The sequence below is a fragment of the Homarus americanus genome, unplaced genomic scaffold (assembly GCF_018991925.1).
Source record: "Homarus americanus isolate GMGI-L3 unplaced genomic scaffold, GMGI_Hamer_2.0 scaffold28051, whole genome shotgun sequence".
NCBI lineage: Eukaryota > Metazoa > Arthropoda > Malacostraca > Decapoda > Nephropidae > Homarus > Homarus americanus.
The window spans coordinates 718,076-745,843 of NW_024720144.1; the positions used below are offsets into that span (position 1 = coordinate 718,076).

The 27,768-nt window shown below is 42.5% G+C and overlaps 1 protein-coding gene and 1 long non-coding RNA gene across 3 annotated transcripts; one reads left to right on the forward strand and one right to left on the reverse strand.

Moving 5' to 3' along the window:
- Positions 1–1,562: 1,562 nt before the first annotated feature.
- Positions 1,563–27,461, reverse strand: LOC121860414. 2 transcript variants are annotated; one of them, XM_042357563.1, is made up of 9 exons: positions 27,347–27,461; positions 18,723–18,803; positions 17,387–17,561; positions 13,780–17,119; positions 9,279–9,435; positions 8,447–8,586; positions 6,895–7,002; positions 5,997–6,213; positions 1,563–5,152 (listed from the first exon to the last, which is right to left on the reverse strand). In XM_042357563.1, exons 2-9 carry the CDS (start codon positions 18,758–18,760, stop codon positions 5,089–5,091), a joined length of 4,239 nt encoding a protein of 1,412 aa, XP_042213497.1. In that variant the 5' UTR covers positions 18,761–18,803; positions 27,347–27,461; the 3' UTR covers positions 1,563–5,088. The 2 variants fall into 2 exon arrangements, with proteins under 2 accessions (XP_042213497.1, XP_042213498.1); XM_042357564.1 differs by lacking the exons at positions 1,563–5,152; positions 5,997–6,213; positions 8,447–8,586 and having other exon boundaries at positions 6,915–7,002.
- On the forward strand, positions 5,093–7,715 carry LOC121860415. Its single transcript, XR_006087873.1, has 3 exons — positions 5,093–5,226; positions 6,014–6,221; positions 6,878–7,715. It is a non-coding gene; the product is annotated as an uncharacterized LOC121860415 (long non-coding RNA).
- Positions 27,462–27,768: the final 307 nt, after the last annotated feature.

Genomic DNA, 27,768 nt, shown 5'->3' on the forward strand with positions numbered 1-27,768 from the left:
CGCATTATTACGTTTATAAAGTAGTCGATTACCTCGATAATATATCATATCCACAACAAGATTTGCGTACTTAAACTAATTTAAAAGTTATCATTATTAGGCAAAGGTAAGGGTAGCACTTTAAGGCTTAATAGGGTGCATTATTCCTAGATGTGGGTCAGTGACCTGTGCCCGGGTGGGCTAATCCCCGTAAAAAAAAATAAAATAAAATAAATAAATAAATATAGCATGACCTCTACACTGTATATGGATGTCCTTGGGGAGATGCACCACGATTCACGGCCAGCAAATAAAACAACGAAGGGGGGTGATCCACCTCGCCTGTTTGTACTGTATACAGTATATTATATGAATATATACAGTATAATATATCATCATCATCATTGCATGTGTCATGCTAACTAAGGTAGGGAACGCATCGAAATGACGATTGTTTATACAGGTGTATACTTTTTTAATACAGGATACAAATTAAGGTTTTATTTTAGTTTCGGTCATCCAAGGAATCTTGGGAATTTAAATATTGGAATAAGTAGTTTAGACAATTCTAAGAAACTTTTCTTCTATGACGTTTCCCTCGCAAATGGCCTGCCCTAACCTCCTAACTGCATTGTGAATTTGTGAACTGATGATCATACACTAATTACAGTATAATTGAAGCATATCATCACTAAATTAACAGAATTTACATATATTCTACAGGTAGTTTTTGTTTTAATTACAAATGACATCTTAAATGAGAAAGCAAATTTTGTTGTACAGTACAGTATTTTGTTTAAATCATTTTTGTTTGGTCAACAATAAAGATAAAATTAAGTACCTGTACTGTGTATTTGGTTAAATATAGTTATATTAAAAGGCTTATTTGGATGATTATCCCCATTTACTAGTGATATTGTACATAGTAAGCTGTACAGTATACTGTACTGTACTATATAATATATAGTACTGTATATATTATATACAGTAATGTCACTATTAAGATATTAAGATGAAATAAGAGCTTTTGTATTTATGAATTGTCAGTCAATGAGCTGCACACTTACAGTGAATTAGAGTACTATACATAATACAGTATGAGGTTAAGTTGCTTTTAATCTGATGTCCAACAGTGTGGGCAAGCTGGTGGCTAATGCAAATAAAGTGATTACAGTAATTTACATTGGCTAACTAGAAGAATATCCCAGTTTGAACACAGCCATTAGTCAGAAGCAGTGTGTAAAATATACAGTTTTGGAGAATGTCTTCTCCAAATTATAGCCGAATTCAGGAACAAGTTGATGGAAATCCTTTAACTTGTTGATAAATCATATAAAGGTGAGAAACTCAAAACTATGGCTCTGATTAATATGCTTACAAGACGAGCTACTTGGGACAGTTGAATGTACAGGGTAAATTAATGTGATTAACAAAGGTATAAAAGTTAAAAAAAACGATGGAAATATATTGAAATTTTTTTGCGAAATATTTGAAAAAAGCCAGAACGTGGTAAAAACATAATTGATCAGGCTGAATTACATGGTGTATCAAACTTATATGTTAAATGAGTGAAAACCCCTGTATTATATAGCAAGTTTTAATTGGGTAGACACTGTACATTGATAAATGGCAGTAGCACAATGTTGATGTAAAGTAAGGTCATACATCACACATTCATGATAGCAAATTGTGCAACACTCATTACAAAATTCATGACAGTATAAATATATCTATTATTCAACATACATTAAAGAAGAAACTTTCATCTCTTAGGACAACAGTAAAGGAATGATCATAAGTCCTCTGTTCTTACTGTACTGTCATCATTTACCTCATTACACAGAATTGTATCTTGATAAACCACAAAGAAATTAGTGTTAAGAATAATGTTGTATAACCAATAAATCAAATACATAAAACTGTATAATCTATTCATTACAGAATCTTATAACTGTAGTAGAAGAAAGATCTTAAAGAGAAGTACCCAGGTAGGTCTTGCCCCATTTAGCTCCTTAACATGAGCACCACAACTTCCCTCTGCCCCATCAAGAATGTTTTTGTGATGGTGAAAAAGTGGACAAGTTTTGGTTTGATGTTTTCTTCTTGATGATTCTAATAATTAAAACATGGCAATAAAGTGAAAGTTGGATCACCGGACCTACTGAAAGACAGAAAATGTAGGATTAAGAATACAGTACCATATAATGGACCTCAGTAACCCCCTCCCCCCACAAAAAAAAAAAATAATAATAATAATAACACCTGGCCAGGAATTTAGAAGATACTTATGTATACTGTACAGTACAGTATATGAAATAACAACAACAAAAAATACTAATCTCAGGACTACTTCCACTATATGGAAATTCTAAATAATACTTGACCTACCTTAGTTATTACAGTACATTTTTTCATGTTTTTGTTCACATGAAGATTAGGCAACCCAGCTTATTTCACCTGACAGTTAAACCCTCTAATGCTACTTGGAGGGGTTAGTTTAAGTTAGATAAGATCATGTAATGTGAGGTTCACGTTGGGGTGCCTAAGCATCATGTTTCTTCAGGTATAATAAAGATTCAATAAACGTGTGTTCTCACACCATGGAACATGAGCTTCAAGACTCATATTTGTAAATTTGGCAAATACAGTAGTAATGTACAGTACTGTATACTCTTTAACATGTAAGTGTTTATGTATAGTGAAAAGGGGTGAGTGGATCCCATAGGCCTAACAGCCCATTAGAGGCAGTTGTATACTCAAACCTTCAAACCACAAGGAAGTAACATGGGCAGTATTGCACTTGACGGATTTCACTGCCAAACTGTAAAGATAGGTATCCATTTATATCTGGGCAAACTGGGTGTGTCCTGAGCATAAATCAGTTATCCTCAATATGACAGTGAGACCTGTATCCTCCCAGTGACTGTATCCTCTGTTGTGATACTGCAGATCTGTTTATCTTCAGAAATAACTATTGAAAATGCTAAGCAGTAGTCTGGTGGTAGTTAACAAGGCCAAGAGAAACTATAAGGTGGAACTCTAAGCAAATGAAGAGATCAAAAATAGTTATTCTGTAATATAGTCAACTAAATAAAATCAGTTTCATTGCAACAAATATATTTCTGAACAGAACAATTTAGTCAACAGAACCAATAAGTTATCCCCACTTTATTAATTTACCAATTTAAGGCAAGTGGTTTAATAGGCTCAACAACCTTGATGCTGGATAGCTTCAAACATAGGTTGGATAGATATATGAGCGATAGGGGTTGGGTGTAAATGGGACTGCCCAGTATGGGTCAATAGGCCCACTGCAGTTTCCTTCATTCTTATGTTATACTGTATTGAACAATGAGTTGGGATAACCTGGCAGGCACTTTTCTTACTTGATAAGTCAAGATGAAATAAATGCTGGTAAATCTATTTCATAACATGAAATATTAAAATAAATATTTGCGTAGGATAACATTTTAGGTAACAATTTATAATATTTATAATCATTAATGGTTATTTAGGCATTGATTCTATCTTTCAGTAACATTTTGAACATGTTTTATTTGCCTATACTGTATTGTATGAGGATTAATTTCCCTTACTTTATAGAACATATACAGTACATCATTAATTCAGAATCTTGGGCCTCTTTAAGCTTTACTTTCATGGGTTCCTTGAAGGAGCCACAGAGCCCCTGAGTATGAGTAGATATCATGTGCTGGCTGGTATAACATAAACAACTGATGGCAGGTAAAATCTTGAAAAGAGGCCTCTCATCTTAATTGGTGACACGTCTGTATGCCCAGGTGGATGACTGGTAAATAAGCATATAAACAGCATCACATAAATTGTTTGAAAATTTGATGATGACAGTGATAAAGTTAGTTAAATGCAACAAAAATTAAATAAGAGTACTGTAATTAATAGAAGAAAATGTCTTCCAAGCCAATACAGTAATTACCTGTACAATCCTTTAAGCTTTGGCAGTGTGCACAGCTCAATTACAATCTACTCATTAAGCAAAAAACATGAACCCATGAGATAAAAGTTTACAATGGATTCCAGGTAGTATCATGAAAGCAAATGACTAAATTAATTCATAATTTGAGTGACCTTAACCTAAAGTGTATTCATTATAGTGACTACACTACATATGTCTTGTCCTATTAAGGTGTGTTTCCTTGTTCATGGCACATCTTCATGGGTCTCATTATGTTGGTATACAGAATTTATTAAAATTATGTTGTGTTGTATAAATATAACAATTTATTAAAGGTTAACATGCAAAATTGCTGCTCTTACTCCATGTAGGGACGGTGTGTTCTTGTCTGGGTGATGGGATAAAACTAATCCTCTCACTGCTCAGACACTTTTACATTACATATACTGTACTGTACTATATCAGGTAACAAACTCTGCTGCCCGTTCAATGACAAGTTACAGATTTATCATTTTAATACCTTTACTTTCACTGTTCACTCACATTTAAGAAAAAATTTATTACAGTATATATCAGGGGAAAATTTGTTCCATAATTTCTTTTGTCTTAAGCCTTGTAATATGCCATAATCATTTTGTTCTTTGCATTCTAATTTTTCATGATTCACTGATGTCAAATCCTTAATTTCTCTTGTATCAACTGTCTCCTGTACATCATGTTAAATGACTGGTGGAAATGAATTTAAGGTTGGGAACTCTTTTGTAAAAAAAATTAGATGTACAAGAGATACTTCACACTTTGTCTGAGACTTCAGGCACTTTATCGCTCCTTTATAACTGAGAAGGTACATATGGTATGAGATTAATAGACTTAAACATTATCATAATGCATATTTTGGTTATAGTTTGTAGGTTTACATACTCTAATTTTAGAAGCACAGTACAAGGAAAATAGTGTTGGTCATAATATACCCACTATAAATCCACAAAATGTTCCATGAATTTTAGCTTATATTAGGCGAAACATACAGATGATAAATAACATTTGGCTAATATACTTAATGCCATACAATGCATAATACAAAATATATTTTCTTATTTTCAAATTACATGCTAGTACAGTACTGATGGTGGCACTGGCGGACTTGATTGGAGTAGTGATAATGCTTACTGTCATTAGGCTCTTGGCCAGGCAAGCAGTACTTTCTCCAAGGGGACAGTCACCACACTTCCCTGCAACCTGGAATACGACATCAAGCTTTTTATCCAATACAGAAATTCACATCTAGTCATGTAAAGCAGATTCCGTATACAGTATGTACTTTGCTCCTTAAACACACATAAAGTTACAAATTAAGGAAAGTTAGAGAATGAAAAGAATGACATGGTTAATTTCTGATCTAAGAAAAGCTGCGACCCTGATTGCATGCCTCAGGTACCACTAACTTGCTTTGCTATGAATGTGTATGAACTTAAGTCTGTACAGGTCATACAGTATTTTAACATCAATTTCACCTAATTTTACTGTCTCCTCTTTGTATACTGACACCGTTGATTCCCCTTCCTTCCTCGCTGTACTATCTCTCTCTCTTGTAGTTCTGCAGTTTCCCCTCACCTGGCTATATAATCCCCCCCCCCCAGATTCTACTAACTCCTCCTACTCCTGGTTTCATTGTCTTTCCCTTCCCTGGGTTTAAGTGCATACTGTACAGTACGTATATACAAAAGACAGAGATACAGGTAAGGTAACATATTATAACCAACACTAACTCTTTACTGTTTCTGGCTATAATACGCTATGGCAAACTTATCATTCCAGTGGAAGGTCCTGCTTGAGGGATGAGTGTCTAACCTGGTAACATTGAAAATATTTTTTAAGAATATTATATAATTACTCTCCTGTTTGTGATAAATTAAGGTTTCTTTATGTCTAAATACTACTGTACAGGAATGTGTGTATGAGTGTGTGTTTTGTGTTGTTGTTTTAACACTTTTAAGAAGATTTTTTTCTAAAGTGTTTCCAAAATTATGTACAATACTGTAATATCACAACCCAACAGTACCTCTTACAATACTGTACTTACCTGTTTGGCTCACTCAGCAGGATGACCGTTACACTGGCAGAAGCAACAGGAAGAGAAGATGAACGACGACTCTTATCAGCTAAATGCCACGAAGACTTCTGATTAGTGAGGACCCTAGCTACTGCTACTCCTCCACCTGGGGCGAGCACCTTCACCTGCTGACCTGGGGACAGTTGGTCACCACGGTAGGGCAGATATGGACGCCCACTGCTGGCTCCTGTGGAAGTAAGTTATACTGTATATGTACAGCATTTTTTAACTCTGTATTCTCATTACAAAATTAATTAAAATAAGTTGAATGATTAGTATACATATTAATCTAAGCCTTAATGATATACCAGTAAGTGATATACAGTAAGTGTGCTGTACAGGTATACATAATGATGTAAGTGTACTAAAATGAAGTGAAAGAAAACAACACAGCATGGAAATCTAAATTGCTCCACAATAACCATGAACACTATAGCACATAAATATTTTACAGCAGTCACAGACACACCAAAACAATTCAGAATAACCACAAAGCTTTGTAATAGTGTACATGATAAAACAGTATACAACATGCAACAGACATTCCTTAATACAAATTAATATTCTGCAATAAACCAGTACACTCACTAATGAACATAAACACTCAACAATTACAGCACACAGAAACACTGACATAAACACTCAACAATTACAGCACACACAAACATTGATAGATTACACAGACACTTGAAAGCACATATTGTACAGTACTGTATAAGCAGTGAACACTTTACACAAATACTTTCCTGAACACACACACACACACACTAGACAATACACAAGAAGACTCCTTATAACACACTCATTCAACAACATAAACACACAGTTGTAACGAACTCATTGGACTATAGTTTACAGATGGACTAACCTAGACTAGCAGCATCAGGTTCACCTCTCCAAGAACTGAATCCACCTTGGTGTGAGCGTGTCCTCCGTCTCCGCTGTCTGTGTCGTTTTCTGTATTGTCCATCCCTGTCTGTTGGCAGGGTCATGGTTAATAATAACAGATAATTATTACCACTACAATAGTACACTACAACAATTTTAAGAACAATATTAAAAATCTTAATGATATGATAATACGATTACAAATACAGTATGCATCTTGTGTGGGAGCATGACACAATGTACCAGTAACTGTAATTGGTTGAAACTTTTTTTTTTACTCGAATTATCAAAAAGAAACTTTTTCTATGAAAAGCACTATCAATTTTTTTAATGAATTTGTAAAATTACCAAAAATTAATGAGAGGAAACCATAATTTTAACAGATAATGGAAAGTGATATACCACAATATGACAAATAATTTTAAAATTAAATACTAATATGCTGTATCAACTTCCATAATATCATTTTTCATGACTGATGTCCTCCCCAAGTGACTGTGTTACAAGGAAACCCTTGTAAACCCTAGAATTTAGTGGCTGGGACTAATTCATTAATTAGTTATGTGTCTTATTTTAAATCAACCTGTTAAATGCATTTCTACTTTACAAGGAATGTGTTAATTTTTACATGATCATAGACCCAAATGTTCCTGTGCTTGGTCTAGCTGTTTCGGTCACTTCGTGGTTTAGAAACAGTGACACTCTTCTGTGGTACAAATGATGTGCTTCTTGTTGTATCATTATATTAAATAAAGGTGGAAGTTGAGTGTAGTCATTGGGAAATAAAAATTACAACATGAATTCAGCGTGATATTCCACTACCTGTATAATGCTCAAAGTAGAGGCTAAAACTCTTAGTTCTGCTTCCCTTTCCCTGGGTTGTAGGAGAAATTGCTGCCACTCTACTATTCAAACCAGATGGAGTTTCAGTTGGAACTAAACTTTGAAATTTAGTATGTTGGCTTATAATGAACCTTCTTTAAGGATGACTGTTGTTGTTCCAACCTTTACTGACCAAACCTCTATGTGTTTACCTGAGGTCTTCAACCCGTGGGGTTAATGCTATAATATGTGATCATAGTTGCTCAATCCAAGGAGCAATTATTGAGCCTTAAAGTGATTATCATTTCGCATCTCTTCTTTGTTTTTATTAGGATAAAAACTAATTTATGAGTTTAATCTAAAACTCTGAAGTACAGTACCTGTATCATAGTTTAAGCTACTGTTCTGTTACTGCCCTCATTACAATAAGTTTATTTTTCCAATTTTGTACTGTTTTAATCTTTACAACAAGCAATTACACTGAATATGTGTGTACAGGTATGTCTAACAGAAGTACTTTACAGGTATATTCTTTAAGTTAAAACTTAACTTGCTATATAAAGGAATGTCTTGGGAAATTAGAATGACAGTGAGTTTCCAGGCATAGACCACAGATAACTATGAGGTACTGTAGTTATACATACTATTGTTAGGGGAGCACTGTACACTAATTACAGGAGATGCTGGGATCGAGGGTGTGAGGTACATACCATTGCCAGGGTAATAAACAGTATAGATGTTGGGGTCGAGGGGTGTGGTGGTGATGTGGTCAGCTTCATCAATGAGTGAATCAGTAGAGCCACCACTGTCACTGTCCCAGTAGGTCCCCTTCTGCCCAATACCACCACCACTAAAAGATAAGAAAAAAGAATAGGTTTATGTGTGTGTATGTGTATGAGAAAGAAAGAAATAGGATGGAAAGGAAAGAAGATACAGCATCTTAATGAGAGAGAGGAAGAAGGGAGGAAAAGAGGAAGCTGACTTTTTAACATGTATGAGGAGAGGGGCTGAGGACTATCAACAGGTGTAAGAGGGAGAGAGAGAAAGAATGCAATTGTCAATAATTGTTAAGGGGAAAGGAAGAGAAAGGACGAGAGAACACTGTGGTTAAGAGCTGTGACATGGACAGGCTGTCAGTGTATGTATGAAGGAGATGGAAAGTTAACAAGTGTGAGAGAAAGGAAAGAGCAGTAGAGTACTGGCAACATGTATGTGAGGAAAAAAGCAGATCTGTCATCACATGCAATAGCACTAAGAGTGTACAGTATAGTACTTATATGGATGTGCATATAATCTAGGACTAATATTCATATTCAGTTTAGAATAATAGCTAGCACTTTGGTACTAGGTCAAAACTAGTGTATGACATCACATAATGTTGGTAACAAGACTGATCAATAGGTGAAGTAACATGTCCATAACTAATTAGGGAAAACTTGTGAAAACATATCAATACATTTTCATATGTGCTTTAACTTTGTACATACACAGAACCAGTAAATCCTGCATGAGAAAGTGCAAAAATAAACGTAGGATCCTCACCTGCCCACCATCACGTCGAATGCAGAGTGGGCGTGTGAGGGCCCGGGGTTACTGAGAGTGAAGGTTGTGGTGCGGGCAGGACCTTGGTGACCAGCAGGTGCTGTATGGTATAGGTCTGGAAGGCTGGAGGCACTGCGGATACTTGATGCACCACTTACTGAGGACAAGAATATTAAGGATATCAGTTGTTATGTCCAGATATACATAATTATAATTGGACACACACACACACACACAGTTACACCTATAATAACAATCTGATGACAGTTAGACACTTTACTGAAACAATAACATACTGTACAGTACTGCCTGAAAAAAGAGTAATTTAATTACTTACATACACACATAGGTACATACATGGCCAAATATGTGTAGTGTGTGTGTGTGTGTGTGTGTGTGTGTGTGTGTGTGTGTGTGTGTGTGTGTGTGTGTGTGTGTAGTGTGTGTGTGTGTGTGTGTGTGTGTAAATATCACCAAGACACAAAGGTAATTACGTATGGACCGACAGCTGAATCAGTACACAGACGTAATTACCATGAGTGAGTGAGGTGACTGCCAAGCCAAGGTACAGGTAATTACTGAGGAAAACAAGTAATTACCTGCCTGGGGTTTGTTATCATCAGGAGAAACCAGGGAAAACGTGTGGGGGCATATGAGTGAGATGCTAGGTTAATGATGCTCAGTCACAGGTAAGTATGTAGAACCACAGGTAAGTATGTAGAACCACAGGTATGTATGTAGAACCACAGGTAAGTATGTAGAACCACAGGTAAGTATGTAGACCACAGGTAAGTATGTAGAACCACAGGTAAGTATGTAGAACCACAGGTAAGTATGTAGAACCACAGGTAAGTATGTAGAACCACAGGTAAGTATGTAGAACCACAGGTAAGTATGTAGAACCACAGGTAGTAGAACCACGGGTATGTAGCACCACAGGTAAGTATGTAGAACCACAGGTAAGTATGTAGAACCACAGGTAAGTATGTAGAACCATAGTTATGTAGAACCACAGGTAAGTGTAGAACCACAAGTATGTAGAACTGCAGGTATGTAGAACTGCAGGTATGTAAGAACCACAGTTATGTAAGAACCGCAGTTATGTAAGACCCACAGGTATGTAGAACTGCAGGTATGTAAGAACCATAGGTATGTAAGAACCATAGGTATGTAAGAACCGCAGGTATGTAAGAGCCACAGGTATGTAAGAACCACAGGTATATATGTCATACCTCAGGTGTGTAAGACCCACAGGTTATGTAGAACCGCAGGTATGTAAGAACCGCATGTATATAAGAACAACAGATAAGTATGTAGAACCACTGATAGGATGTAGAGCCACGGGTAATTCATTATGAAGAACCACAGGTAATTAAGTATGTAGAACCACAGATAAGTATATAAAACTATATACTACTAGTTATGAAGAACCTCAAGCAATTAGTCCTGAAGTGGCACATATAATATAAAAACTATTCAAGTAAACAGGAGGCTGATCACAAGGTGGGAACATGGCAGTCAGCTGACCTTTGTAGACAAGTCGATACTGCAGGAAGTGAAATTCCTTTTAGCTTACCAAGAGAAAGGTAACAGACGTCAGCGCTGCAGGAACCACGCAACGTCAACCACTTACGCACGGAGAACCACTGAATAGGGCAAGGAGAACCGCGGGAGGGGGAGGGAGAGAGAGAGAGAGAGGGGGTGTGAGGTAAAGACGGGACGAACTACCTTTCCTGACCACGGTTCGAGGGTGACTGTGGCGTGATGGTCCACTCCTGCCCATCATGATACTCTCTCACGCATGCGGCAATCATATGAGAGAGGGAGAGAGAAAGAAGAGATGGAGAGAGAGAAAGAGAGAAAAGAAAGAAAGAGAGAGAGAAGAGAGAGACCCATACAAAACATACACGTACATTTACACACAAACGCATACACTCAGTGGCATTCATAAACACATACACAGACAGCCATACAGAATATACATAAATTCATACACATGCATACATAATTACATAAAATGACACTCACAAGAGCAAACCACAAGCATACTCCTGTTCACACTAACACCGCCAAAAAATAAACATGTATGTACACTAATTAACGCGCACATGTACTGTACACACTAAAATATTCATAACACATAATATTACATCTACACCCATACACACCCAAATAAACATACACTCATGAATATAAACATACAAACAATGGCAACCAAAAAACGTATAGTACACAGATGCAAGTATAAGATACATGCAAACATTGACATCTACGTAAAAACGGAAACAATTTACCTGAGACACGCACGGTTAATTAGTTATCCACCTACTACAGGTTACCGAGCAAGAGGTTCTGTCTGGGACGACGGACGAACAATATCAACACTGACATTACTAAATTCACCCCAAATAAAACATAAAACTTATCCAGTTCGCTTGTCCAAAATCCCACGTTAGTTCAAGTATTTTACTGTAAGTCACAAAATACAATTAATATTAATTTTTACCAACTTACACAACGCACCTTCAGGATGCCGGTACTACTCCGACCCTCCTTCACACCCATTTACATCATCTATGAGAGATCCCCAAGGCGCGAACCAGTGACTTTAAGGACAAGATCTCTGTGTCCACTTGTTTGCCGCGTCTCACTCAATTTTGGGTTGAAAATTACAGTTTAATACATCATGATGTTGACGTTCTCGATCACTGTCAAGCACAACTGCGTGGTTCAACACTATTAAGTCGTAAAAAAAAAAAAACATAATCTCGTACAAGACAACACCCCCTGTTACTCCGCCTCTACACTTTGGGAGGTGAAGGTGATCGAGTAGTGACAACCATATTACACCCCGTGTGCACTGAAGGCTTACTTTCTTCAGTACTTTAGAATATTTGTTAATTTCACACTGCCTTTAGGTTAGATTTAGATACGTTAGTTTACTTTAGGTTATGGCTAGCCAGGTCAGTGAAGGGTAGATTGTTTTAGGTTAGGTTCCTGGTCACTGTTTTAGGTAAAGTTTGGATAGGTTAGTTTAAGATAGTTTGAGGTTAGGTCAAGTCAGGTTAGGGCTGCATAGGTTAGTTTAAGATAATTTTAGGTTAGGGTCACTGTTTTAAGATAGGTCTGGGTAGGTAAATTTAAGATAGTTTTAGGTTAGGATCACTATTTTAAGTTAGGTCTGGATAGGGGAGTTTAAGATAGTTTTAGGTTTAGTTAGGATCACAGTTTTAGGTTGGGTTTGAATAGGTCAGTTTACGATAGATAATTTCATATTAGAATAAGTGGGATTATGTCACACAGGATGGCATATTGTGAGTGGCGGTGAGGTATTGATCGAGGAAGTATCTGACAGTGATGGGTAGTAGTAGTGGTGGTAGAGCCTCACCCCTGCTGTTCCTCTACTGATAACATCGGTAAATGCCAGGTGTATTGGGGGTGACGCTGGCCCCACACCCTCTTACTACCACCAATACTCTACACCACACACACCTTAGACAAAAAACTAAACTGAGCTCCGACTGCCCATATACCAAGGGGAACGTTATCAACACACGCGATGAAAAGAAGAAACAAATGTGAATCTACGGAACGACTATTGTTGACATCACTCCCTGTTAAATAACAATAAGTTTCAACACCTAAGAAATCGTATAGAAAATGGTAGAATCCTTCCAGCTTATTTAACCTTAAGATTAATGTTAACCTAATCTCACATGATCTCCCCTCAGTTCAATCATCTCGGACTGGGGTGGGGGAGGAGCTAATCTTCGTGATCCCAAATTCCGGCCAAATATTCGTTCTTATGAGTTACTCACATCGAAAATATCAAATACTGTATCTTCATGTTGTTACTAAAAACGTATGAAATTGTATTGTATGTGTAGAGTAAGTTGTGAGGTCCAGAGACGTGCTGTGGGTCCTCAGTGGGGTACGGGAGAGGGGAGGGGGTGTTAGCCTGCACGGAGCACACCATGTTTCAGCGACAGCCTGAACTGAATAAATAATGTGGAATATTGAGTCATCACCACCACGGGTTATACGCTAGTTAGTACACCTTACACATTACCACCCTACAATTTACAGTTACTTACACCACAAACTATGCCTTGAAACTCACGTCATAAGGTCTTAATTCACATCATAAACGTACATAAGGTCACGCTTCAGAATAAAGCACCAATGTATTGTCGACTCACCTTACTCACACTATTCATAAGATCGTGTCATAAACAATAAATTTATGTATCTTTTCATTATCACACCACAAACACAATGTCGTAAGCTCAAATTACTCTACACATCTCATTCTAACATCACTAACGAGTGTAATAAGTTTCTACTATACTGTAATACACACTTGGTTCGGGATTCATAAAACCTCTCTCAAGTTATCCTCTTATATGGTGTTGTGATCGTATCCATGTAAATTTGACGCCATTTTGTACGCCAATTCATGAGAAAACCTTAATAAAAGAACCACAAATAATCCTGGACTTACCGGTGTGGTGTGAAAAAGTGGCGGTGTGTTGTAGTCTGCCGAGGTCACCGGCACTGCCCCCGTAGCTAACACCTCCCAACCTGTCCCCTGGGTTATGTGAGGTCGGGTTGGGTCGGGTGTTGTAGTAGGCCATGGAGGAGGACGATTGTACCAAGGTGGAGTTCAGCACCGGGTACTTGTGGAGAAATGGTGGGGTGGAGTGATGGGCGGGTGACTGGTGGTCGTGGTGAAGGACGGGTGAGTGATGATGGACGGGTGAGTGGTGACGATGGACGGCAGGCTGGTGGTGGTGTATGGTAGACTGATAGTGGCGGTTATGAAAGGATGACTGGTGATGGTGCTTGACAGGACTCTGGTGGTGGTGATGATGATAACGATGATGTCGGGTGTTGTGGACAGGTGGTGGCAGGTGAGGTGAGGCGGACGGGAGGATGTGTTGGGCCAGGTGCAGCCCGTGGGGCAGGTGGTACCCTCGCGGCTGTCTCAACTCACTCTGCAGATGTCTCAGAAGCAGGCTGTTCTGGCCCACCTGACCCGCCTCGTGTGCCTGCACCAGGCTGTATAAGTTCCTCTGTAGTGTGGCCAGCTCTGGTTTACCAGCCGGAGGTGGTGGTGGAGCAGTGGGGCCTCTGTTGACCCTCTGTGACCAGGGGCCACTCAGTCTATCTGGTAGTGGGGTGTAAGGAGACTCCGCCTGCCCGTTGGTCCTGTTACGTAGAGGAGATCGACTGTATTTTGTGGTACTCGTGGCGGCTCCTTCACCTTCACTGAATTTGTGTGACCGTGTGGATGTCATCTTCGAAGTGCGTTTCGTCTGCGGTGTTTGCGTGCCGGCGTTCTGGAGCCTCAGAGGCCTCGGAAGTGGTTGTAAATTTTCAGAATCTCTTTGGTCCAGGTGTTGAGGGTTGGTTCCTCTTGTAGCTGGAAGTTGCCGCTCTCTGCTGCCCCCTGCCGGTGTTCTCAACTGCCTCTGTTTATTATTTTCTCTATCATGTTCAGATTTAAAACCATCACTTGCCTTAGCTCTGCCGCCAATGCGTGTGTCAGTTCTAACTTCATTGTGACCCATCAAAGTTCTCCCTCTGTCACCAACTGCTAAACTTTCTCCTTCAACGTCACTTACACTTCTGCCTCTGTCACTAACTGTGAATGTTTTACCTTCATTGCCACCTCTTGAAGTTCTACCCCTATCACCATCTACTAAAGTTCTGCCCAAGTCACCACGCTCGTAAGATCTCTCGCCTTCACCAACTACGTCACACAAGGGTCCACCAGTCTTACTGCCACTAAATGTAACCTTTGTCTTAATCACTGCTGACACTAAATCACTGTCGTCTAACAGGTCTTCTACTGTAATTTCTTCTGTTTTCTCGTTCCTCTTTGGCACATCAAATTCTTCACTACTGACTTTCCCTTTCCCATTTGTGTCACTCACACATTCTCTCTCCTCCACCGGTGACTTCTTATCACTCTCAGAAAAATGAACATCTTGGACATCTCTCACAGTGACTTTCTGGCTGCTGGTTGTTACTTGAGTGAGAGAATCACTGGGCACTTCTCCGTCCACTGATGAGTAGGTGGGTTGTGCCCCCTCCACCTCATACAAGCCGCTCCCCTCACTCTCGTTGGCACCAGTGTCAGGTCGACAACAGGGTTCCTCCTCCTCCTCTTCCTCGTCTGCATCATATGCACCATAAGGTTTAGATACGACAGGTTCTAGCGATTCTTCACTATCAATATTTCTGATGTCTATCGGGAGGTGTTCATCCTCGTGTTTCAGAGAGTCGTACTGGAAATTATAATCTTCAATGTCAGGTGTTAAAGGTGGACCTCTAGTGGCCATGACTGATGGAATTAGGCCATTACCCTCGGTCGCTCCATCATGTTCAGCGTCACTGTCACTTGCTTCTATATCAGACATGTGAACGTCATCGTCCATACGGTTCTCGTCATGTGGTGGATCACCATCAGAGGGAGGATCTAGTTCTGAGTCACAGGCCACAACGCTCATCACAAACTCAGACACGGGACTCGTATTCATCCTTAAAGGTACTGACAAAGACGTCTTACTATCCAAACTTGACGTCTCTGAACGTGACACGGGAGTGATCGTTCTGGATTTAGGCTGAGGTTGTCTCCTTTCAGAGCTGCTTGGTGTCTCAAGGTTGGACTCTGAATCATGTTCTATAGCGGAGGAAAAGTCCGGCTGGGACTGTGATGGTTCAAAGGTGACTTCTGGGTGACTTTCATTTGATGTCAAGGACACGAGGACGTCCTCAAGTGCCCGAGGGGACCCGACATCGTCCATACTAGAGCTGCGACTCTCAAAGGTTATGACACACCCGTAAGGTCCCACTAGGTCAGAATCACTGGCTTCACACGCCCCTTCTTCGTCTTCAAAATCAGAATCTGAAGGTGCTAATATTTCCTTTACCAAACGTTCCTGTGCAAGGGTATCAAATCGTAAAATGTTCAGTTCCGTTTTGAATGTCGCTCTTCTGGTTGAAGAAATGGAAGCAAGGAGATCTTCATATGACGTGCTGGAGGCATTGGATTCATCGAGCTCTTTGGGTCGTCTTCCCCTCCCTCTCCATGTTTCTTCTCCAGTTAAGTCCTCAATATGAAGAGACCGATCTCGGGAGCTGTATAAGGACTTCTTCCGTCTGGCACCTCCAGTGTCTTCGGAATCCTGTGATGTTTCCCCGCCAGCAGCGTAGGGACTGTTGATGTTGGCAGAGTCTTTAGTGTCCGGGGAGGGAGGCTCACTACCATCCTCAAACCCAAGACACACCCCACTACTCGTGGAGGATAGCCCTGCCAGGAACTTAGAACTAGCACGTGATAGATCGACAGCCACTTGGAAAGCTCGTGAGAGATTTGGCGAAGATACTGATGCTTCTCTTTGATATTTGAGATTATCAAAAGACGTGGATGGTGCGCGGAGTTGGCTGTGAGACCTGCCTCTAGTCAGCTCTCCTGGGTGGGCCCTTCTCTCAACATTGGAATCAATTATAACCTTCGAAGTGCTGGAAGACGTTACCTCTCTTCTCACTGGATCTCCGGTACAGCTCAAAGTGGTGGAAGAGACCCATTTACGACCAGTGAGGCGGCCAGACTGGTGGTCGGTGAGTGAGTCGTGATGTGTGGAGGTGGCGAGTCTCTCCAAGTGGTCTGAGCTGAGGTAGCGCAGGCGCAGCTCTGGCACGTCGCTCCAGAAGGGTGATGTTTGATCTGACTGTAAGAATAACTCAACAGCGAACTTGTGTGGCACGATGTGGAACGGGTCAACCTTATAGTCCCTCTCCCGGGTTCGCAGTTTGCCTGTGATCGCGTCACGAACCTGAGAAACAATGAAACATCCGGTGAAAATTTACCCACAAACGCACCTTCACGCGCACGTATACACCCAAACTAAGGGATCCTAGTTACTACAGAAAATTTGAAATTATCCCTGTGTGATAGAAGGAGCTCTGGGTGATAGGGGAGTCCTGGGTGATAGTGGAGCCCTGGGTGATAGGGGAGCCTTGGGTGATAGGGGAGCCCTGGCTGATAAGGGAGCCCTAGCTAATAGGGGGTCTTCAGTTAAAGCGCCAACTAGCAGCCCTACCTTGTCCTGGATGAGGATGAAGCCCGTGTGGAGGCCGCAGGGTATGGGTGTGGGCGGAGCCTCGTACCAGCCCAGGTCCTGGTGCAAGGTGAGACTCACGCGCGTCCCCGTCACAGATGTCAACACCAGCCACACTTCCTGCACCCGGCACCTTACTGTCCGGCACCAACGAAACCTACGGAAAAAGTATCATACCTTTTTACTGTATTAATACGTGTTTTATGTTGCTAGTCTACACCCAACGTTTATAAATATGTTCTACCCGTTGTTCAATTTTAATTGTACGTGGAGATGAGATAACACATTTTGTTTTCATATTTTTTCTGACAACAGTTTTTAAGCTAATGAAGTTGTATTGTCACATCCCAGACAAAGTGAAGAAGTACCTTTTCTTACTTTTATCCTCTTCGCCACTGATCGGCTCGTTAGCCGCTTGGGCGGTCGGTCACGTCTCTGATAATTACAGTCAGAAAAACGTTAGATGTTCCCTTAACACGTAAAACATCCAACAAATAAAATTGGACACAACGTAATCTTTACCAACATATAAAGACTCACATACATAAACAACAAACAGAACTTCCACCAACAAAATTACACAATCATTATCAACAAACACACTGCCTGCCAACAAACAACACAACCATTACAAACACACTGCCTGCCAACAAACAACACAACCATTACAAACACACTGCCTGCCAACAAACAACACACACATTACAAACACACCTTATGACAAACAGCACAACCATTACAAACACATACATAGACAAACAACACAACCATTACAAACACACACTGCCTGCCAACAAACAACACAACCATTACAAACACACTGCCTGCCAACAAACAACACCATTACCAAAACTGCGCCATGCCAATGAAACCACAACCATTACCAAGACGCGCAGCGCCTTGACAAACAGCCAACCGTTACCAGACGCGCAGCCAACACAAGACAGACCGACAGACGCGCTGCAAAGACACACCAGCCATTACAAACGCACTGCCTGACAAACAGCACAATTATTACAGACCAGCTGCCAACAAACAGCGCAACCGTTACAGACGCAGCTGTGACAGACAACTGACCATTACCAGGCGCAAGCCTTGACAGACAGCATGACCATGTAAGACGCACTGCGTGACAAGACAACACAATGGTACAGACACGCTGCTTGCCAAAGACAACACAGACCATTACAAACACGCCTTGCAACAAACAACACAACCTTACACACGCGACAAACAACAGCCATTATAGACGCATAACGCCAAACAAACACAACCATTACAAACACACGCCCAACAAAAATCACTTATGAAAACTTACTTAATCTCTGGCAGGATATTGTTGCCTGTAGGTGTCATGGCGGTGGTGATCGAGTGACGTCATACAGCACCGCCTACCGACCTTTCAATTATAGAAAAAAAAACGTAAATTATGTTGGTATCCTTGAGGCAAATGATGTTGGAGCTAATTACTTGTAACGTTTATTGGATGTTTTGAATAATTTTTAACGTAGGTGGCTGAACATGAAACTATTTTAGTCAAGATATAAACCACTTAAATCTGAGTATTTTTAGAGTTAGTTTGTAAATTGACTTGTCTGTTTTCCTGTTTCTGGTGGCTAAATACGGCGCTTTCTTGGTGAGGCGTTTTGGAAATACTGTACTGGAACTATTAAGTAGAATAGTAGATGTACAGTAGTATTATTCTTGCCTGTTTTGGTCGGTTCTTGACACGTGATGAACATGATCATTGTACTGTACCGCACAAAACATCGTCGAGTGGAGTCTGCGCTAGCGGGGAATAATTACCTGTATGCCATAATATATTGTTCGTTGTCATCCAACTCTCTTGTAAAGCTTTTCCTACCACTGAAAGCCGTCAAGAGAGATTGGGGGCGTTCGTCCCTCTCTTGTGATTTCATGAAAGGTAAACTGCTCGTAGCCTTGCAATAAAATATCTTAACCATAGAAACTTGACGAAACTCTTAGAAATGTTCATAGAAAATTTTAATGAGCTTTCCCATGAATACCGATTCCAAGAAGGAATTTGATGCTCTACTAATCAGAGTAAGGTTATTGAATGAATGGATTTTTAGGACGTTGATAATCTTTCCAATAATTGTCGGTGAGGATCTTGTTTCCTAACTTGTGTTGATTGAGTGAACGTATCTGGTTACGGTGGTTTGCGTTATATTGATGTTATTTTTGTACGTTATCTTGTGCTGTGCCAACCAGTTAGGTGTACATTCTTATGTAGTCACACCGTGATGAATATTCAACGCACTAACCTTTGTGAATCTGGATGCCGTCAGTACTTCATAATAACTACAGTTCAACACGCTACAGGAGTGGTGTTAGATATTACTCTACTAGTGAACCATACATTAATTTCTTAATCTAAACAAATAGACATTCCTTAAATAAGTAACGGCATTTATTTCTTATTACATATAAAACCAACACATGAGTTTTAATCACGTAGCTGTTACTGTGCATCTCCCAGACCTGATAAACAAAGGTGTTATTTCTACTACTAGGCTTTGATACCGAATCTTGTCAACTAACACTGCTCACTAACTCATTATTTATAGTGACTTGCAGCTAACTGCCGGATGTTCAAACTTAATGATACCTCGTGGCAATGACATTGAGCATTCCAGGGTTCATCTCATTCAACAACTATATATATATTTTTTTTTGATAGTACATATCGCGACCACTGTATGCCTTCAGCATATTGTGGGAATAGTACCCGTCACCAGTACTCATACCATGCTTAAGCAAAGTTATATCACCTGTACCAAAACGTTCGCAACAGTGGCCAAGTATATCACCATTAGACACAGTTGGTCACTTGTACTTATCAGGGATGTGATTGGGTCTTGGAAAAAAAAAAGAATAAATTGAGCTGGGGGTCCGGGGAAACACCTACCCGGGTAGTTTTTACCATATTTAACCTAATTTCTCACATTGTTACTCGTTTTGTGAGCGCCTAATAGTTAAAATACACAGTACCCAAAAACAAACGTGTATGTTTATTACAACAATATTTTTCATGCATATACTCCTAATAATTCCTTTACAAATATTAGCTGTTCCTAAACTTGACTTTTTTAATATTTTTAATTGTGCATTATTGAGAAGATAAATTATAAGGTAAGCTTTTTTTGCACTGCATTGTGTGAGAATTCATAATTTAATACTTACCAAAGGGATTTATGTCTAATGCACCAGCAACTGGGGTTTCAATAGCATATGTAGCACTAAAATAAGAACAATAAGCCTGTTCCATGATATATACAAACAAAATATTTAGTTTTCTTTCCCATAAGCTATTTTTTTTCAAGAATAAACGCTTCTGTTTTTGTTGCTGGAAGGCCTCTCTGCTCTTCCTTGTTTTTGAGCCATTTCCTCACACTGTTTTCTTTGATTCTAACTGTTTCTTAAACACAATTTTCCTCCTGCTGCAACCTCTTCTGCTTTAACAAGCTTCTATACCTACTGCTGGAGAGTTTTATGTTCCTACACATCATAGGTCCTCCTGGAAGACTGCCCTACAGCCCTGACCCCTGGGGAACACATGCCCTACAGCCCTGACCCCCTGGGGACGCACACATGCCTACAGCCCTGACCCCTGCAGGACACATGCCCTGGCCCTGACCCCTGGGGCACACACATGCCCTACAGCACTGGCCCCTGCGGGACACACACATACCTGACCCCCACACACAGCCCCTGCAGCCCTGACCCCTGGGGACCACACATGCCCTACAGCCTGACCCTGCAGGTCAACACATGCCCTACAGCCCTGACCCCTGGGACGCACACATGCCCTGGCCCTGACCCCCTGCAGGACACACACATGCCCTACAGCCCTGACCCCTGCGGAACACACACCCTACAGCCTGACCCCCTGCAGGACACACATGCCCTACAGCCTGACCCCTGCAGGACACACACATGCCCTACAGCCCTGACCCCTGGGGTGCACACATGCTCTACAGCCTGACCCCTGCAGGACACACACCCTCCCGCCCCTGCGGGACACACACATGCCCTACAGCCCTGACCTCTGGGGACGCACACATGCCCTACAGCACTGACCCCTTGGGGATACACACATGCCCTACAGCCCTGACCTCCTGGAGGACACACACAAGCATGCCCTAGCCCTGACTCCCTGGGACACACATGCCCTACAGCCCTGACCTCCTGGGGACGCACACATGCCCTACAGCACTGACCCCTTGGGGATACACACATGCCCTACAGCCCTGACCTCCTGGAGACACACACAAACTACCCTACAGCCCTTGACCTTGGGGACACACGCATGCCCTAGCCACTGCCTCCTGGGGTACACACACATGCCTAGCCCCCTGCAGGACACCACATGCCCTACAGCCCTGACCTCCTGGGGCCACATGCCCTACAGCACTGACCCCTTGGGATACACACATGCCCTACAGCCCTGACCTCCTGGAGGACACACACAAGCACATGCCCTACAGCCCTGACCTCCTGCAGGACACACATGCTCGCCCTGACCTCCTGGGGACACACATGCCCTACAGCACTGACCCCTTGGGGATACACACATGCCCTACAGCTGACCTCCTGGAGGGCACACACAAGCATGCCCTACAGCCCTGACCCCTTGGGGGACACACGCATGCCCTACAGCTGACCTCCTGGGGTGCACACATGCCCACACCCTGACCCCTGGGGACACACATGCCCTACAGCACTGACCCCTTAGGGGATACACACATGCCCTACAGCCCTGACCTCCTGGAGGACACACACAGCATGCACAGCCCTGACCCCTGGGGAGCACACACAAGCATGCCCTACAGCCTTGACCCCTTGGGGACACACGCATGCCCTACAGCCCTGACCTCCTGGGGTACACACACATGCCCTACAGCCCTGACCTCCTGGAGGACACACACAAGCATGCCCTACAGCCTGACCTCCTGGAGACACACACAAAGCATGCCCTACAGCCTTGACCTCCGGGACACACGCATGCCCTACAGCCCTGACCTCCTGGGTCACACACACATGCCCAGCCCCGGCGTCCTGGGGTACACATACATGCCCTAGCCACTGACCTCCTGGGACACACACACACACATGCTCTACACCTGACCTCCTGGGGTACACACACACACATGCCCTACAGCCCTAACCTCCTGGGATACACACACACACATGCTCTACAGCCCTGACCTCCTGGGGTGACCACACACACACATGCTCTACAGCCCTTCCTGGGGTACACACACACACATGCCCTACCAGCTGACCTCTGGAGAGACACACACAAACATGCCCTACAGCCCTGACTCCTGGGAGACACACACACATGCCCTACAGCCCTGACCTCTGGGGTACACACAATGCCCTTCAGCCCTGACCTCCTGGGGTGCACACACACACATGCCCTACAGCCCTGACCTCCTGGGGTACACACACACACATGCCCTACAGCCCTGACCTCCTGGGGTACACACACACCCTACCCAGCCCTGACCTCCTGGGGTACAACATGCCTGCCCTGACCTCCTGGGTACACACAAACATGCCCTACCTGACCTCCTGGGGTACACACACACATGCCCTACAGCCTGACCTCCTGGGGTACACACACACATGCCCTACAGCCCCTGACCTCCTGGGGGACACACAGCCCCTCAGCCCTGACCTCTGGGGTACACATGCCCTGGCCTGACCTCTGGGGTACACACCACATGCCCTAGCCCTGACCTCCTGGGGAGCACACACACCATGCCCTACAGCCCTGACCTCTGGGGACACACACACACTCCCTACAGCCCTGACCTCCTGGGGACACACACACATGCCCTACAGCCCTGACCTCTGGAGACACACACACATGCCCTACAGCCCTGACCTCCTGGGGTGCACACAATGCCCTACAGCCCTGACCTCCTGGGGTACACACGCACATGCCCTACAGCCCTGACCTCCTGGGTCACACACATGCCCTACAGCCCTGACCTCCTGGGGATCACACACACATGCCCTACAGCCCTGACCTCCTGGGGGACACACACACACATGCCCTACAGCCTGACTCCCGGGGTACACACACACATGCCCTACAGCCCTGACCTCCTGGGGTTCACACACACACGCCCCTACAGCCTGACCTCCTGGGGGTCTACACACATGCCCTACAGCCCTGACCTCCTGGGGTACACACAAACATGCCCACAGCCCCGACCTCCTGGGGAACACACACACACATGCCCCTACAGCCCTGACCTCCTGGAGACACACACAACATGCCCTACAGCCCTGACCTCCTGGGGACACACACACACATGCCCTACAGCCCTGACCTCCTGGGGTACACACACACACCCTACCCCTGACCTCCTGGGGTCACACAATGCCCTAAGCTTACTCCTGGGTCACACATGCCCTACAGCCCTGACCTCCTGGGGTCACACACATGCCCTACAGCCCTGACCTCCGAGTCACACACACACATGCCCTACAGCCCTGACCTCCTGGGGAACACACACACACATGCCCTACAGCCCTGACCTCCTGGGGTACACACCACCATGCCCTACAGCCCTGACCTCCTGGGGTACACACACACATGCCCTACAGCCCCGACCTTCTGGGGACACACACACATGCCCCACAACCCTGACCTCCTGGGGATCACACACACACATGCCCTACAGCCCTAACCTGCTGGGTACACACACACATGCCCTACAGCCCTGACCTCCTGGAGACACACACAAACATGCCCTGGCCTGACCTCCTGGAGGACACACATGCCCTACAGCCCCTGACCTCCTGCGGGACACACACACGCCCCTACAACTGATTGGGGGACACACACATGCCCTACAGCCCTGACCTCCTAGGGTACACACACACATGCCTACAGCCCTGACCTCCTGGGGTGCACACACACACACACATGCCTACAGCCCTGACCTCCTGGGGACACACACACATGCCCCACAGCCCTGACCTCCTGGGGTACACACACACACATGCCCTACAGCCTGACCTCCTGGGGGACACACACACATGCCCTACAGCCCTGACCTCCTGGGGACACACATGCCCTACAGCCTTGACCTCCTGGGGTACACACACACATGCCCTACAGCCCTGACCTCCTGGAGGACACATACATGCCCTACAGCCTTGACCTCCTGGGGTACACACACACATGCCCTACAGCCCTGACCTCCTGGAGGACACATACATGCCCTACAGCCTTGACCTCCTGGGGTACACACACACATGCCCTACTGATTTTTTCTTTATATTTTTGACGGGAAATAGCCCATCCGGGCACAGGTCTTCGATCCACAACGGGGCCTGGGGGGCGAAAAAATAGGAGTAAAAATAAATTAAAAATAGAAAAGAAAAAGATTCTATTAATCTACACCACAAAGATGCTGGAAAACCAGCTTTTTGAAGTGAGACAGATTGTATGAGTATGGAAACACAGAAGAAGGCAGAGCATTCCACAGTTTGGCTGTGTGAGGAAAGAAGGGGGTACTGTAACGGGTTATTCTTGTGTGACCGACACCCACAGAGAAACGGTGGGCCCATGGCCTTGCCGGCGGTACACAGGATGCCAAATACACCGAACATTGCCTGTTAAAGTACCTGAAGAAGAGAGAGAGTGAAGCAACATTGCGGCGTAGAGAAAGGGGAGAAAGATTGTCGACTAAAGGAGGAGAGTTAAAAAGACGAAATGCCTTTGATTCCACCCTATCTAACAGTTGGACAGAAGAAGAGCCACCCCAGATATGAGAGCAGTACGCCAAGTTAGGATGAATGAATCCCTTATATACTTGAAGCAACTGCTTTTGGGAGGCAGCTTTAGCAATGTTGAGGATGTGTGGCTTCCATGACATATTAGAGGAAATGGTGAGGCCTAGCATATCTATTTTAGAAATTGGCAGAATGGTTGAGTCCTGAAATGTGATTGGTGGGAGATCAAGCTATCAAAGAGGGAGGTATTACCGCCTGGGAAGATATTGGAAGCATAATGTATTGTCTAATGGTAGACCCTACTGCCATATGGCATCACGAAAATTGTGACCAAGTCCCAGGTTGCTGATCTGACTTTCTGCCTCATTTACACACAATTACAGGGTCTCAATTGTTTCTCTCACCATTGACAACACAACATACATATATTGTTTCTCACTCTTCATTTTTTATTTCTTTGTGGTTCTTTATTATTATTATTATTATTATTATTATTATTATTATTATTATTATTATTATTATTATTATTATTATTATTATTATTATTATTATTACATTTTCGCCCTCCAGGCCCCGATGTGGGTCAGTGACCTGTGCCCGGATGGGATAATCCCCGTAAAAAAATAAAAAATAAAAAAATAAATAAAATAATCTAATCTGGAAAGTGTAATTGGTAAATGCTGAGTTTTATTACTATTGAATTTAACCAAATTTCTACCTCCCCATTCGGAGATGCTGCACAGAGTTGTGTATACAACTATAAGATATTGAATAAATTGTGATCATCAGAAAGTGTAAAATGATTATAGAAACTTAGTTATATTGAAAAGCCCCTCCCCGCCAGTGACGGTGGGGGAGGGTGGATCAAGTGGACAGGGTGGAGGGGCATATTATAATGCTTCTAATAGTGACGTTGTATGACGTCATTAATCTTTGGTCAATGAAATACTAAAGAATCGAAGAATGGAATGTAAAACAAGCAATACTCCGCCAATGAGAAATAGAGTATAATTGTGATGTATGAACATGCAGAGTGCGGCCACTATACTCAGTACAGTCTTCACGTGGCAGACCCATCTACCCTAGAGGGTCAATTATTGTTATTTATTGTCAAACATCTCTCTCATGGTCATACCCCCCATTTTCTCAACGAGTCTACGCGATTCACGTGGGTTGCCTAAAACGATGAAAGGGAAAAAACAGAAAACGGAAAACGGAGAAATCACATCCCTAACTTCTCTCTCCCCACTAATAAACAGTTTATCATCTGTAAGTTTGTTCAACAGTACACACATTTACATACGTTATTAATAAGCACACAATAATAAAAATTACAATTCCCATAATACTACTTTTTACAGAGTTCTTTGAAGTTACACATCCAAAACATCATCTTGTTTTCTATAAGTTTTTCACATAACGGAATTCTTAACCATGTTTATTTTTAATTAGATTCATAAGTCTAACTATAAAGACTTCATTATGGCGTTCTTTTTTCCACTTCTACCTGATAAGCAAATAAAAAGGAAAATGTCACTGGATGTGGTGAATAGTTGTGGTGTACAGAAAAAACATAGAACACGATGTTTTTGCTTTGTAACCTCCATGGGGAACTCAGTAAACACAAACACTAAGGGTCTTTGTGAAGCCAAAAACAGACTCACTAAGGTCAAAGCTTCAAGACAAATTAATGTGACATGAGACATCGGCAAGCCAACAGCACAATAATAACACCTACAGTATGGCAACACCACCTTGGAGACGGTCTTGCAACGGAGACATGTACATTCTTTTTATAGCATTACCCCCCCTGCCTTACCTTAGTAGTCTTCATGTAGATACAATATAATAATCAGAACTATAATTCATTCTAGAAAAAAGTCCCTAGAAGGATTCTGGGTAACAAATAATACGTAAATGAGTATAGTGAAAAAGTATAATACCCGGACTCGTAGGTTCCTCTCCCTGTATTGACTACAATATCTGATCTTCACACGCTAGTCGCACTACCGTCTTGCAGAGGCTCATTAAACGGACATTTATCATTATATTCACGTACCATGATAGTTCTTGGTGATGTGAGAGCGTCTCATTGATACTCAAATATCAGAGGTATCAAGCAGTACTATAACTGTAGTGCCAAGGTCTCTCTCTGGAAGGACTTACCATGATGTTAGAGAGGTGAAAAAACAGCAGACATATCGGGTTAGTGTATGAAACAAGTAGTGCAATACACACGTGGGGAAGGGCGGTGCCACACGCCCCTACCCGCAACACTCACGGTAAACTGGCAAGGAAGGCTCGTGACAAGGGGAATTTGTCAGTGGTGCCAGTTAGCACCCCAAGACGGCTTAATTTACAGATAATTTCATCGGTTTAAGATATCTTTATCTAATATTTTTGTTATATTATTACTTATAAATATTTAAATTTATAAATTGCTGATACAAATTTGGTGTAACTTAAAGATAGAGAGGGTTTAATGGCAGCGTTTTGGCACTCACCCGCTGCTCGCTACGCAGGCGCACATTCGAACTGGCCGCTCTTATACATTCACTGTGATAACATATAAACCCATGCTCTCATCT